The sequence below is a fragment of the Telopea speciosissima genome, chromosome 5 (assembly GCF_018873765.1).
Source record: "Telopea speciosissima isolate NSW1024214 ecotype Mountain lineage chromosome 5, Tspe_v1, whole genome shotgun sequence".
NCBI classification, from domain to species: Eukaryota; Viridiplantae; Streptophyta; class Magnoliopsida; order Proteales; family Proteaceae; genus Telopea; species Telopea speciosissima.
The window spans coordinates 2264232-2278889 of record NC_057920.1 but is presented as its reverse complement, the minus strand read 5'-3'; the positions used below and the strand labels follow the sequence as shown (position 1 = coordinate 2278889).

Here is a 14658-nt window from a genome sequence, read left to right as displayed (position 1 = left end):
AGGAATCAGATCTTCGGCGTGGGTTGTGGCAACTGTGAATCGGCTCCTCAAGTGACAGATGTAGTATCAATAGTGACTGCAACAAGACGAATCTGATCGTTGAAGTCATGCAGCAGCGAAGGATGTGGATTTTTCAACCTCGAACATCCATGTCCTCTCTCTCCCCTGTTTTCTCGCCATTTTTCGACGATAGAAAAAAACACTAGTCTTGAGGATGATTTCAAATTGAAAAATAAAGAATCTTCTCATCACGCAGGGAACCAAACACGGCCTTGGTGTCAGTCAGAGCTTCCTTAGCCTGCCTTATTTTTACCATATTTGTTTGGTGTGTTCTATGGATCAATTTGCGTATTCGTATGAAGGTTTCCTGTTCAATTTTCTTGTTCAAAAAAAAAACAAGAAAGAAATCGAGATATGGAAGTGAAGATGATCATGTGGGGGTTCCAAGTTTGGCATTGAGTGGTTGGTGAGGTTAATTGGGATTGCTTATTTCCACTCTCTTTCAAAGGCCTGCAAGTGCGCCGAAATGCAACCTATATGGGCCTTGATTCAAGGGGATCTCGTGGGTCCATGATTAGTAGATGACCTCTTTCTTACACGAAGTCTGATGAACTGTTTGGTGGGAAGGACTAATTGGAGGCGGGCATTGAGCTTTTTTATTGACTGAATAGATTCAATAATCAATGATAAGTGTGAAAACAGATTGTTCAATAATCATCAAATGTGAGTATTGGGTTGCTTAACTTCTAACCGTCTTGGTATGTGAAAATTTTGGGTATTCCTATTATTTTTCAGATTTTCGCCGGCCCTCCATCCTCACTTTTTTTTTTTGTTGGAATCAACATAGTATTTATATATTTTACCAAAAAAAAAACATAGTATTTGTATATTAAGAAAAAGGAGGGGGTTCCGGTAGGAATGAAGTGGAGTAAAATAGAAGAAGGTAGTTTCCCTTCACCCAGGATGGATGGATTTCCTATCTTCATTGTCGTGAATTGTTATACTGTCGGGACAGTACTTGGTGGGGGGGGGGGGGGGGGGGATTGCCTGCAAGCAAGTTGCCGATGAGAGGGTAATACTTACGAGGGTTGCAGTTGCCGATGAGAGGGGAATACTTACGAGGGTTGGAGATCAGTGGGGACGGTCTTGTAGGTTGTTGTAAAAATGTACTTAATTGATGAATTACCATCTACCCTAATGTCTCTTTGATAGCTAATTGGTGAGAAGATTCGATTTATCTCCAAGAGTCAATCTTTGCTCTCAAGAAGCAGATATCACGAGATTCCCAATCTCACTTTGTCTGTGGTGTCATTTGGCCGGTAATCGCCATTGCAGATCTATACTTACAATGGTAACAAGACTCTATAGATCGGTCTCTCGGAACTATCCAATTCCTATACAGAAATTAGGCCTAAGGATCCTTCTGGTACGATCCATGGTTACAATTTAGAAGGATGTCGAATTCAAGGATTCAGGAATAAGAGAAGATGGGGCTAGTCTTTAAGGGATGTCCACTCTTGCCACTGCACAAGTAACTGTTGTTGTCGCTTTGCAACACCACGAACAATGGAGGGCCTGCCTAACCACCAACGTTGTCCAGCTTTTCTTAGGTTAAGTACACCATGGTTGGGATTGAAAATTAATATAGTAGCTTGACTTCGGGAATCAATGAGTTTTTCAACACCTGAAGCTAGTCGCACAAGACATTGTGGTGCTGGTTGCTGCACTCCTGTGGTTCGCAAGAAGGAAAAGGACTCATCTTTTGTTGCATCTGGCACAAAATGAAAATGAGAGAGCTTCGTCTATCTATGAACAATAGATTGATGAAGTTCTTGGCATTGCTTTGTTTTTCTCTCCTTTCCTATCAGTGAGCTCTGATCCTTTTGTTTAAAATTTCTTCGTTCGTACCGAACCAGCACTAACAGGGCAACTCGTTTGATGGATCCTATTACTCTCAGAGTTTGACATCTAACATGTCACACAAAATCTATAAAAGGTAGGGCCATCGTTGATCACATCCATCAGCCCATCCAATCCCTAAAACCAAAACCCTAGAGGACGTCAAAACAAGGTGAGCCAAAGGTTCGCTTCTGCGCCCTAGGTGATCGTAGACCAAAGAAGCAACATCGCTCACATTGTTGTGCAATGGCATGCTTTGACGTGTTAGCATGCGCAACAAAAAACGTATGCACCCCTAACAGAGTCAAGGTAGCAGTGGTCTACGATCAACTGTTGTTTGGTTGCATGGGTGTGTTAGCCTATTTATCTAGCAGTATGCCTAAGTAAAGCAGTAGAAACTATTTATCCCAATATTGATTGATTAATCATTGGGGCTTGAATTTTACCCAAAAAAAAAAAAAAATTCACTGGGGCTTGAAGCAGGTGCAAAAGATCAAATGTAAGGAGTATTTACTATTGCATGTATTACCATATCAAGGATCAAACAAAAAAGAGTGGACGGTTAGGAACACCAAGGTATACAAAAGATTAGTAATAGAGAAAATGTAAGTTATTCAAAGGGTTCCTTATTGGATTCATATGAGCATATACAAAGGGATTGAGAGAAACTTGCTATGTTGTTTCAGGAGACATCGGTGAAACTGTTAGCTCTAGAAAAACGATAGGATATGTTGGTTCAAGAGAAAAAAGATTTATTAGTTCAGAAGAAACAAGATGATCTGTAGGTTCGACTTGTGAAACATGGAAGAAACCTCCCATAGGTTCGCTAAAGCTTACTTCTTGCTCCTTGTCTTTCGTTTTGATGGTCAAACATTGGGAATACAAATTCATTCAATCATCTCAAGAAGGAAGATACGCTTTGTATCAGGATAAACCAGTGAGTAGATAGACTTAATTTCAAGATCTTCCCTTTAAGTTTCGCTTCTTCTTCACCAAGCACAAAAGTTAAAGGATAACTGTATGTCGGTGGCTACCTAAGGAAACTCTTATTCGATCCACCCCCCGACTGGGAGGCATTACCCCATCCCGATCACAGGGAGAGTTTCACCATGATGGGGACGTATTTTTTTCTTCCATTCCAGAGGGACCATCTTTTTTTTTTTTTGGTGGCATGCTCCTTAGATTTACGGATTTGCAGGTGGCCTTAGGCCCTACTTAGTTTACTAACATTGACAAAGACTAGCAGAATTAAGTAGCGTTTTTTGAATAGAATCTACAGTAGTCTATTAGTAGTGCGAATCAGCTTTGCCAGTTTTAAGTAGGGGACCGAAAGGTTAGATCTTAGAAAGTCAGCGATGAAAGAAAGTAATTCCACCGCTCCATGCACAAATGAATATTCTTTACGAAAGAAGGGCGATGAGAATGGTTTAGCTTGGTTAACAATCGAGCAATTACGGTAAGAGAAGACCCTAGCATCAACTCACCCTTTCGGATAGAATCGGTGAGATGCCATAGCCTTGAGCAGGCAAGAAATATAAAAAAAAAAAAAAAGTAGTTGGCTTATGCTCAACACCGGGAGGAAAGGACAGGACTATGAACAAAGAGGAGGCTTTGGGGACATGCTTTAGTGAGTGGAGAAGAAGCAGAAGGCGAAAGCTTTTAAAAAAAAAAAAAAGAAGACCTCAATGGCTTGACTCTGGAGCCTGCCTATACCAATTGGGATTCGTTGGTGCGAACCTACAAATGGTGAAAGCAAGGGCTAGCAACTAGTGATAGCCGGTCAAATGGAGTTCTTGACCCCAAAGTCAACATGAGAGAAAGAGCACAACGTAAGAAAAGAAAGGGAAGGGAATATGATTTGAATCAGATCGATTCTTTTTTAAATCCCTATATGTACAATTCCTTCGAAACATGAGAATCCAATGGATATATAATAAAAATTATTTTTTGTTTTTCATCTTCCTAGAGACCGCCGAAAGAACTTTTGGTTGTGTGGATCGATGTCCATCAAAATATGCATATTTCCTCCCACCTATTTCAGAAGGTCCAAGGATTCATTTAAAAAAAAACAGGACTGTAAAAGCAGTTAGCCTGCTTGCCCCTAACTACCTCATTCCTAATTGCTTTCTCATTCAATTGGTCTCCCTGGCAACCTAGTGGTTGCCCTCATTTTCCAAATGGGCCAGGAGACTACCGATTTCGAGCAATACCTTTGGTCTAAACTATCAAAATCTTAGTTTTCCATGTGCTTTCAGGCCATCTTATCCTAGTCAGCAAAAATGAGATCTTGTAGGATACTTCTTATAAAAAACTATAGCCTTCTAAGGCTAAGAGAAAGAAAAGATGGTGCATGGTGCATCAAGATAAGGCTTTTGAATCAATAGTTGTGTCTGTTATACTCTCAAACTGTCCTTCAAGTGCAGGTGTAGGACCAACAAAGTCAAGTTCAAGCTCTAGGTTGGGTATTACAATGGACTTGATGCTGAGGCACGTGGTGGCGAACCTCTTATTCTAATCCAATGCTCTACAAATCATGCAGGAAGGTTTCCCATCACACAGTTCACCAACTTGGTCTTCCGTGAGAACCATATGCCCAAACAGGCCTAGAAAAAGAGGTACGATCTCGCTTTCGTTTTGCATTCAAGTCTATGACATCTGCCTACCAAAGGTGCGAAGTTACCCGCCTGTGAGCGTGTGCTTGCAAAGGCGGAGAGTAGGTTAGTCCCTCTAACCCAAAAAGGCTATCTTGACTAGACTAGAAAAAAGACTAGCTTTCCCTTCGATTTTGTCTCTTGTAGGCAACTTTGCTGGGCAGGTGTATGTGTATATAGCTAGGCCTTCCCTCCGGCCCTCCCCTTAAAGAATGGTAAGTCACTTTTACCAGGATAGACTCAACTCAACTTGACAAGAGAAGATTAGCTTATCTACTTTTAAAGATGGGACTTTCTTCTTTCCTTGTAGCCCTTCCCTTAAAGAACAGTTTAGTCAGGCAATAAGGCAATAGCTTTCTTTCCTTTCCGTAGGTAGATAGAGTCACTTGAAAAGACATAGCTATCGTGTTGCCGAATGTTTTAGCCCAACATAGATGGTTAATTGGCACTGGTGATTGTGATTTTTAGCGATATAATTGGGTTAATGGGACTCCACTTATGGATATATTTACAATTCTTGAAAATGTTGTAATGAAGGTTAAAGAAGTCTTCCAACTTGATCTGATGGCACTTAGGCCCATCTTACGAGACCTTATGAGGTAATCACTTATCTTATTGAGAATGCTCCTTATAAGTCCTGGAAGTTTAAGGTATTGAGAAATAGAGAGAATAGAACCTTCTCGTCGACTCATAGCTCCCCGACTCCCTCCCATTCATTCCCTTAAACGCAAACGGAAAAGATGATGTGTAGACTTGAGAATATATCCTAATAGAATAATGAGGTGGGTTTAATGATTCTAATGGGACATTGAAATAATAGGAGAAAGAAACTAACCTATGGATGACTTCCATTGTCTTTATATGTACGTACTGGAATGACAACTATTTTAATGGCCACATAGGTGCCTAAAAAGGCATCCTCCATCTCAATCTCCTTTTTGATGTTTTCTTCACTCTTCCTCTAACTAGGCTTGGAAGAAGAGGATGAATCAAAATATAGCTGCTACACCAAAACTGTAAGGGTATTTATGTAATATTTCTTCATATGTTTTAATATAATCCTACTTGTGTTAATGCCCAGGCTGTGAGGGGCAATCTAGTAATTAGTCCATCTGACCTAAACCCTAGTTTCCCTATATATACTAGCTGGAGGCAGCAGTCTAGGTATTCCAAACTAGATACTCAGGGTGTAATGCTTTAAGCAACCTTGTGCTTAAACTCTAACCCTAACAAAAACTAGGTGCAAAGAACCAATCGATCAGGCTGACCTAGTGGATAAATCAGCAATTGGAGTAGAAAATGCAATTGCATTATAAGGTTGCAATTGAAATGATCGAAGAAGTTCGAAATAATGTAACATGAAACCTTTTAGTCCGAAAGCACTATGAAGAGCAACAAAAATCCACAGAACATTGCTTTGATGACTGAGATCATACTTTGGCTAAGATTTCACGTAACAGAAAATTTCATTTTGGGTAACCGATCGATCCTTCTTGTCAATCGAAAGAATTTCTGGAGATCATTAAGGATTTGTACCTGAGTTCCCTTAGATAGATAACGCTTGATCTTTTGGCCCTAGATATTGTGGGTCTTTCTATCGGAAACCAAGAACTGCTTTCGCCAGCCCGTTTTACCACCTTCGATATGATAAGGAAGAGCAAAAAAAAGTAAGGGTATACCACAGCTGAAAGTAGCATTAATGAATGGCATACCAAGCTAAGTTAATTATAGACCTACAAATATTAGAAAAGCAAATCGTAATAAGCCTTTAGCCAGGGCCCTGGAGTCGAATCTATCACATACGTACGTACGTACGTAGTAATAGTAGCTGCTTTGAAGATGATTAGATCGGGTGAGAATCAATCCATGCATCCATTTACCGTCCACATCGATCAAGAACGAATGATAGAGATAGAGCCTGTGTGTGGCCAAGAAGATCCTAAAGCAGAGGTTCCCTTTGAATCAAAACCTGTGATGCCGAGGCAGGGAGGCCCCACTAAGAAGCACCGGTGCGGTGGTGGGGCCATGAACTCCCAGAGGTCCCAGGAGAGGAGAGGAGAGGAGAGGAGTCTTACACTCACTAGACACTCTTCCTTCGAAATTAAAACATAATTCAATTCGTACGTGTAAAGGGCAACCATTAACAAACCCAATCGATTCGTCACAACCCACGCACGCACGCACCTCCTTATTCATTTTATCATTTCAAATTATTCATTCATTCTTCTAGCTTTTAATTAGTTTAGAGAAAAGATAAGAAAATTTCCATTTGGATCATGTCTATCTTTTTCAATTTTTATTTCTCATTAATTAATTAATTTTCATCTTTGCGGTTAGGAAGCATGGAGGGTTATTAATTAATTAATTAATTAATTATAACGTTTCATATTCAAAAGGTCTACTTAATTTTGATCACCCGATAATAAATCAAATCAATCAGCTAGTGAATCAATTTATATTGAATTAAATAAAGAGAGTGAGGTCATCGGTTCCACATCTTCTTCCCAAGATCATATCATATCGATCATACCCCCACTCTGCTATTTTAATTGTATTTTTAATTTGGCTTTTTATTTTGATGGATGGGAAGCACCCAAACCAAAATTCTTTTGTTTTCCTTTATTACTTGCTAAACACCATCCAACCATGCATATAATAAGGATTAGAAAAAGGAGGTATTATTATTATTATTTTCTCTCAATTTTCCACACAAGTCAGCCTAACACTCTCTCTCTCTCTCTCTCTGTCTCTCTCTCGTGTATTATAAGACTCGATCTCAAACCTTACTATGACACAAGGAGTACGTGAACAAGAAGTAATGAATCTCAGAAAGCTTGGAATGATTAGAGAAAGCTCAACTATTTATGGTTGCTTCAAATGAGGGAGGCCAGTCCCTATCTATTTATACTTGCAATTGGAGACCTTAATTATAGAGGAATGGCTAAGATTTGTAAATGTGTCCCTGATCTAATAATAATGGGTAAAGAATTTGTCTACAACTTTCTCAACTGCTAGATATTGTGTTTGCTACTAACTCTCTAAATATCTAGAAGCTTGCTTCCCTTTTAGAGTCTTCTCGATCTATTTTCTTACTGTGTGTGGAGAACTCATGGATAAGTAGAATCTCCTAGAATGTGGGCCTTTGTACCCTTAATGGGCTAGCCCAATGGATTTAATCCTTGCGTAAAATGGGGTAAGCCAAGCCCATAGCTAGGCCCGTGACAAAGTAAAGGACTGAGATAGTGAGGTGAGGCCTGAGCAGATCAGATCAGATCATCCTATCGTGTCCATCTTTTTTCTTGCAAACTTGGGACGATCGAGTTTTCCTCGAGCCACGGTGAAGGAGCGAGGATGGGTGCTAGGGAACACTAAAGGGTGTTTCTGACTTTCAACAAATAAGAAACCTGCTGAGATGGATGGATGGAAAGCACTAATTAATTAATTAAGCATGGCACAACTAGCCCTCGCTCGCTCGCTCGCTCGCTCACTCATGACAATTTTTGGTGTTGAGGGTGGGGTGATGGTGGGAGGTGGGAGGTGGGGGGCGGGCACTCAGTACTTTAGAAGAGAAAAGGGGAGAGAGAGAGAGAGAGAGAGAGAGAGAGGGAGAAAATGGGCAAATCTAATAATACAACAACAGTACTCACATTTGATCATCGGTTTCTCAACATAACATAACAGTAGGAGAAAATATAAAAGAGTAGTGAGGACAACACGTCCAAACAGGGAATTTTCCCCTCTAATGATTGAACAAGGAAACCAACAATAACAAACAAAAACCCTCTCTCTCTCTCTCTCTCTCTTTCTCTCTAGTCTGTACACGCACCTTGGTTTTAAAAAAATTTAATGGTTTAGAGAATATATATATATATATATATATATACATAGAGGTTATTCTTGTTAAACTCCTACAATGATATAATATATGCTGTGAATGCATCCATGCCAGATTCAAAAGAATTTGACCCTCCCACCCTCCCTCCCTCCCTTTATCCACAAGATCAATATTCAAGACCCACAACTATTTTGTAATTAGCTTTTGGGTAATGGCTTTCTTCTTACAGTTGCAGGCAGGCCAGGCATGCTATATATATATATATATATATCTGAGCGAGTAGTCCTACTGGTCGAGGACATGCTTAATTAAGGGTTGTAATTTGGAAAAGAGCCTACCCTACCTAGACACTCTTATACTCTACATCCCTAAGGGGTATGTATGTATATATACTCTCATGCATGTGGGAGTAGCAAATGGAATTAATATATAGATTGTGCAGTATGGAGTGCGATATTGAGTGTGTGATCTACACTAGAGAGAGTGAGAATGAGTGTAGAGTGAATAATGTTGGGGATGGATCAAGTATTAACACCATGAGTAGGCATGAGCATGCAGTTGCAGGTTCCTCCCTTGGTTCTAGAGAAAGGAAAGTTGTTGGAGATGGAGGAGAGTGCAGCAGCTGCAACCCCTTAATTAAAAAAAGATGCATTTTATTTTAATGAAAAGAAAAGATCGATACAGTTCTTAGGTATTTGGTAGTGTCAAGTAGACTATATATATATATAAAACATTATCATATGCTTCACTTCACACATGAATGATGTATGGGTTTTTTTTTTCTAATTATTATAAATTTTCTGGGTAAAAGATGTATGGGCTCCAGTAGTATAGAAAGGGAAAAAGTAGGGGAATTTTGACAGAGTTTGGAAAGGGTTTAGGAGGCAAAGGTATGTGTTGCGCTGTTGTGTAACTCTCTTGGGGGTTGTGGTGATGGTGGGTTTGATGATGATAATGCACGCCGGCAGCTTTTTTGACGTTCTCTCTCTCTCTCCCCCCAAAACCCAATTGGCACGCCTGCTCCCACTCATCTCTCTCTCTCTCCCCTTCTCTTTACAAATATTAATTAAAAAGAAGAAAAAAAATTCCCACCCACTTATGACTGACTAGGGTAGACACTAAACCAACCAACCAACCCTTGTATTGACCACTCTCCTTGTTTTCTCTCTCTCTCTCTCTCGTCAGAAACCATTCATTCTTAATTCCGTTATTTCTTAAATGGTCCCTGTACTCCTCAGGAGTGAAGAGTACTGGAGGCCAACTTCTAAGGAGAGTTTAACGGGAAGACCAACATCAGTCAGTCAAGGTATCATAAATTTAAAAAGCAACCCCTAAAGAATAACTAGGTAAAGAAAAAAAAGAACTCTCACTTATTCCTCATCGATTATTGCAACAATAACTTAAAAAACAACAAAAAAAAAAAGGAATTGGAGGGGTAGAAGAAAATTTAAGTGAATGATGAGGAGCCAACGGTGCTCTCGCTCTTAAACTAAATTAGTGTGTGTGTGTGTGTGTGAGAGAGAGAGAGAGACAAACAAAGGGAGAGTGTGAGAGTGTGTAAAAAAAAAAACTAAAAAAACTAAAAACTAGAAACCAACTTTAAAGTTTAAAGAGCACTACCACTACTACTACTACAAGAATGGATCCGACCTCAAGATCCTCCTTTAATCAAAATCTCATCTTCTTTTCATTCCACTATTAAAAACGAGAGAGAGAGAGAGAGAGTACCCTGTACCTTTGGGAAAAAGAAAAACCAGACAGACAGACAGACAGACCCCCATATCTATCTCCTCGATCATGTTCTCTCCTCCTCTACTCCAAAACCAAGCAGAAGGAAGGTTCATACCAACCAAGGTTTCTTTAATTCCAGCGTTAAGTTTTGTTTTGAGATATTATTGATGTGGGTCGTCATCGTCTGTGTTTAAATGCATGGATGGATACCTTGTTTAGGCTAGTTAGTTTTCAATCCGACCAGTCTTTCAACTCCACTACTACTACTAGTACTAGAACCTCCACCACCACCACCACTACCTCCAGATCTTCTAGACATAACAACAACAACAACAACTTCAACACCCATAATTATCACTACGTGCACCATCATCATCATCATCATCAACCAGAAGGAGAAGGAGAAGGAGAAGAAGAATTCGAAGAAGAAGAAGAAGAGGAAGAATGCTGCAACAACAACAACAACAACTTTTACATGGATGAGGACGACTTTTCTTCCTCCTCTTCCAAGCACTTCTTCCCTTATCATCATCAGCAGCAGCAGCAACAACAACAACAACAACAACAACAACAACAACAACAACAGCACAGCACTGCCACTCCAACAACCACCACCACTACAGCCTCTAGTAGTCATCATGCTGCTGCTGCAGCTTTGGAACCCAGCAGCAGCAGCGCCGCAGCGGAATTCGGCTTTTCCCCAGCACCAGACCTCAATCTGCAAGGGTTCGCCTCCGACAAGTGGGCGACGAACCTGCTCATGGAAACGGCCAGAGCCATCGCCGACAAGAACAGCAGTCGCGTACAGCAGCTGATGTGGATGCTCAACGAGCTGAGCTCCCCCTACGGCGATACCGACCAAAAGCTTGCCTCCTACTTCCTCCAGGCACTCTTCTGCCGCATGACAGACTCTGGGGAACGCTGCTACCGTACTCTCACGTCCGCCTCGGAGAAGACCTGCTCCTTCGAGTCCACCAGGAAGATGGTGCTCAAGTTTCAGGAAGTGAGCCCATGGACCACCTTCGGCCACGTTGCCTGCAACGGTGCAATCTTGGAGGCTCTGGAAGGCGAGTCCAAGCTCCACATAGTCGACATCAGCAACACCTACTGCACTCAGTGGCCCACCCTGCTGGAGGCTCTGGCCACCCGCACCGATGAGACCCCTCACCTCCGTCTCACCACCGTCGTAGCCAACAAGGCGGCTGCTGCTTCTGGTGGTGGTGGTGCAGCATCGTCTTCTTCGGCCGCAGCAGCCGCCCAGAAGGTGATGAAAGAGATAGGAAACCGAATGGAGAAGTTCGCGAGGCTTATGGGGGTGCCCTTCAAATTCAACACGGTGCACCACGCAGGAGACCTGTCAGACATGGACTTGGTGGCGGAGTTGGACCTCAGGGATGATGAGGCTCTAGCCATCAACTGCGTGGGCACCTTACACACCGTGGCGGCGGTGGAGAATCGCAGAGACGCCGTGCTGGCGGCGTTCCAGAGGTTGAGGCCGAAGATTGTGACGGTGATGGAGGAGGAGGCTGAGCTGGACAGCGTTGGAATTGGAATGGAGGAGGAGGGGTTTGACTTCTTCAGGGGATTCCAGGAGTGCGTAAGGTGGTTCAGGGTGTACTTGGAGTCCCTGGACGAGTCGTTCCCAAGAACCAGCAACGAAAGGCTCATGCTGGAGCGGGGCGCAGGGCGTGCACTGGTCGACCTCCTGGCCTGCCCACCCGCCCAATCCAGCGAGAGTCGTGAGTCGGCCGCTCGCTGGTCTCGTCGAATGAGGGAGGCCGGGTTCAACCCGGTCCCCTTCAGTGATGACGTGTCAGATGACGTGCGTGCGCTGCTGAGGCGATACAGGGAGGGCTGCTGGTCAATGACGACGACGACGACTACTACTACTACTACTACAACACCTGCTGTCTCTTCCGACGCCGGCATATTTTTGGCTTGGAAAGACCAGCCGGTCGTCTGGGCTAGCGCTTGGAGGCCTTTTTCCTAGTACCTTTTTTGTCTTTCACTTTTTACAGACTCTTTTTAATTAATTAATACCTTCTCCGTCCCTCTCTCTCTCCTTAATTCCTTCCTTTAGCTATAGGGCTCTATCCTCATCTCCTCTGGCCTGTTAGTGTCAGCTTAGCTGCTACCTGATGATCGATCGATCAATTCCTGATCAGCATCCACAATCAAGTGAAATCCCAAGTGACAACTTACGTACAACACCTTCTCCAGTCTCCACCACCTCCAAGGACGACGCCCTACCCTACAGAGTGGACGAGGGAGGACCAGCAGCATCATCAGCATGGCCCATCGGCCAGGCCGGCCATAGGGACTCGACTCATCAGACTCTCATTAATCTGTGGTGTGTATGTGTGTGTGTGTTGGACTGTTGGGAAGAGAGGAGGGAGGGAGGGCCTTTGACTTTACACGTGCATGGATGGAATAATCATCATGCATCTCGATCTCAATTAAAGTATCAACTCATCTCTCTCTCTCTCTCTCTCGGTATCTCCTGGGGTTATCTACTACGTACGTAGTACTATTAATGTAGTGAGTTTATTAGACGAGGCAGATTGGCGACTAAAGAAATTAAAGATGTAGTAGCTAGCTAGCTAGCTAGGGGCAACGGAGATTGCCAGATTGTGTTTTTTTTTTGTTTTTTTTTTGGGGTGAGGGGTGGGGATAACTATGGAAGAGGTTTGATTGATTAATTTGCTGCTTGAAATTCATGAATACAACTAAAGCAAAGCAATACATTCACATCCACACTGTTTTCTATCGCTGCTGTTTTTGTTCTATTTTTGGGCCGTTCATTTTTGAGAGAGAGAGAGAGAGAGAGAGAGATTTACGTCTAAATCGGTTCCCATCTAATCCAAAACATCAAAGTGGATCGAGAGAAAAAGAAAAGAATCAAATATATATACCTAACGAAAATGAAGGGTGGTGGACCATTTTGGTGGCTGAGACTGAAGCATCTTCATTTGAAAGCTAATCAAGATGTTGGACGTTTTATATATGTATATATATATATATAAATAAGGACGGTTAGGTACCAATCTTTAATGGGTCTAAATAGACCTTAAACTGGCTAATGAGTCATCTACCTCTTCTAAAGAGACCTTAAACAGCTAGTAATTAATATATTTCAATTTTCAAAATCCTATATTACCAAGATAATAGTTTAAGTATAGAGCTTAATGGTGTACGAATTGAACACTTGGCTAATGCAAAAAGGTCATTATCAAAAAAAAAAAAAAAAAAAACTAATGCAAAAAGGTTCATTGATGGTAAAGGTTTAGATTGATTCATCAAATTCATCCATATAATGGCAAATCTAGTTATAGTTAGGCTCTTAGGCAGTCCGTCCTGATTAGGTGACCACCGGTCTAGACCCTCACACCAAAAACGAATCTATTCAATTAAGGTTTGAGCCCAACATATTTAATAATTGGTCTAACTAAGCAGTGCAGGCTTAGAACTAACAGGCACACTACAAGTACCACAAACTAACACCCGTTGTGACTATATGATCTCCCCCCCCCCCCCCCTTGAAATGACCACCTACCCTCTTGTATGATGCCCCGTCCGACCACCCCTTTGGTAGAGGAAATCCGAGAGAGTGAGATGAAGTAGAGGTGCATGTCAATTGGCAATTGAAGAGTATTATTGTGCAGGCGGCAGGCCTGGCCGGGGGGGGGGTGTTATGGGGTCAATGAGTGCAGGCTTTGGTCTTCTTTTGTACTACCGTACTATATATATTACCATATTTATGCTAACTCACTCACTAGTTACGTGTCAATGGCTAGTGGGCTCAAAGGAGGAAAAGTAGCAACAGCAGCCACAGTATGCAGCACACTCACTCGCAATCAAACTCTATATCTGACCAAGGGTTCGATCCCCTGCATGCATGCCCTGCCCCGCCCACTACTGCTTCCCATTAGTGGGGTTCTAACTGTTAGGTGTTGAGTTGAACTAATCTTAGATTCATTTTTTCTAATAAAAATATATATATATATTTTTTAAAAATCCCCTTAAAAAGTTATTTTTTCTTATTATTTATAAGGATTAATTAATGAAATCTCGTTCTACTTTTCTTTTCTTTTTTTTTAAATTTTAAAGTGGGCCGTCGTTATCTAATGGAGGAGCCATCGAATCTTAGGACGGCCATGAGTTGGGGTGTGGTGCTTTGGGGAATCTTACAAAAGGGATGACTTTAATTGGTCATTAGCAACGAGAGGGATTAGTGGACTGCACGCGGGCGGAGGACTGATGTGGGCTACTCACTGGCCCAGCTTTCTTTGCCTTTCCTCTTTCTCCATTTTTATTTTTATTTTTTTAAATTTTTTTTATTACAATACCATCACCGGCCTTCCTCTTCCACTTATTACTTTTCGAAAAAAGATTGGATACACTGCCGGGCTGCCGTGTGCCAATCATAAGTCTATTTCTCTCCACTCTCTATGAAAAGATATCCAGACCATCCTGCATTCCCGCATTGATGCAATGATGCATGCCCCTTACTTACGAAAAGTGAACGAATTGCCCAACCTTGGC

The 14658-nt window shown here is 41.9% G+C and overlaps 1 protein-coding gene across 1 annotated transcript; it reads left to right on the top strand.

Annotated features, from left to right (window-relative positions):
• The first annotated feature begins 10242 nt into the window (after positions 1-10242).
• Positions 10243-12108, top strand: LOC122660885 (protein SHORT-ROOT). The gene has a single exon (XM_043856137.1). The coding sequence runs from the start codon at positions 10319-10321 to the stop codon at positions 12104-12106; it is 1788 nt and encodes a 595-aa protein (XP_043712072.1). The 5' UTR covers positions 10243-10318; the 3' UTR covers positions 12107-12108.
• Positions 12109-14658: the final 2550 nt, after the last annotated feature.

Bases quoted from the DNA above. Each gene is read 5' to 3' on its own strand.
- LOC122660885 (XM_043856137.1), top strand. From the start codon at position 10,319: ATGGATACCTTGTTTAGGCTAGTTAGTTTTCAATCCGACCAGTCTTTC.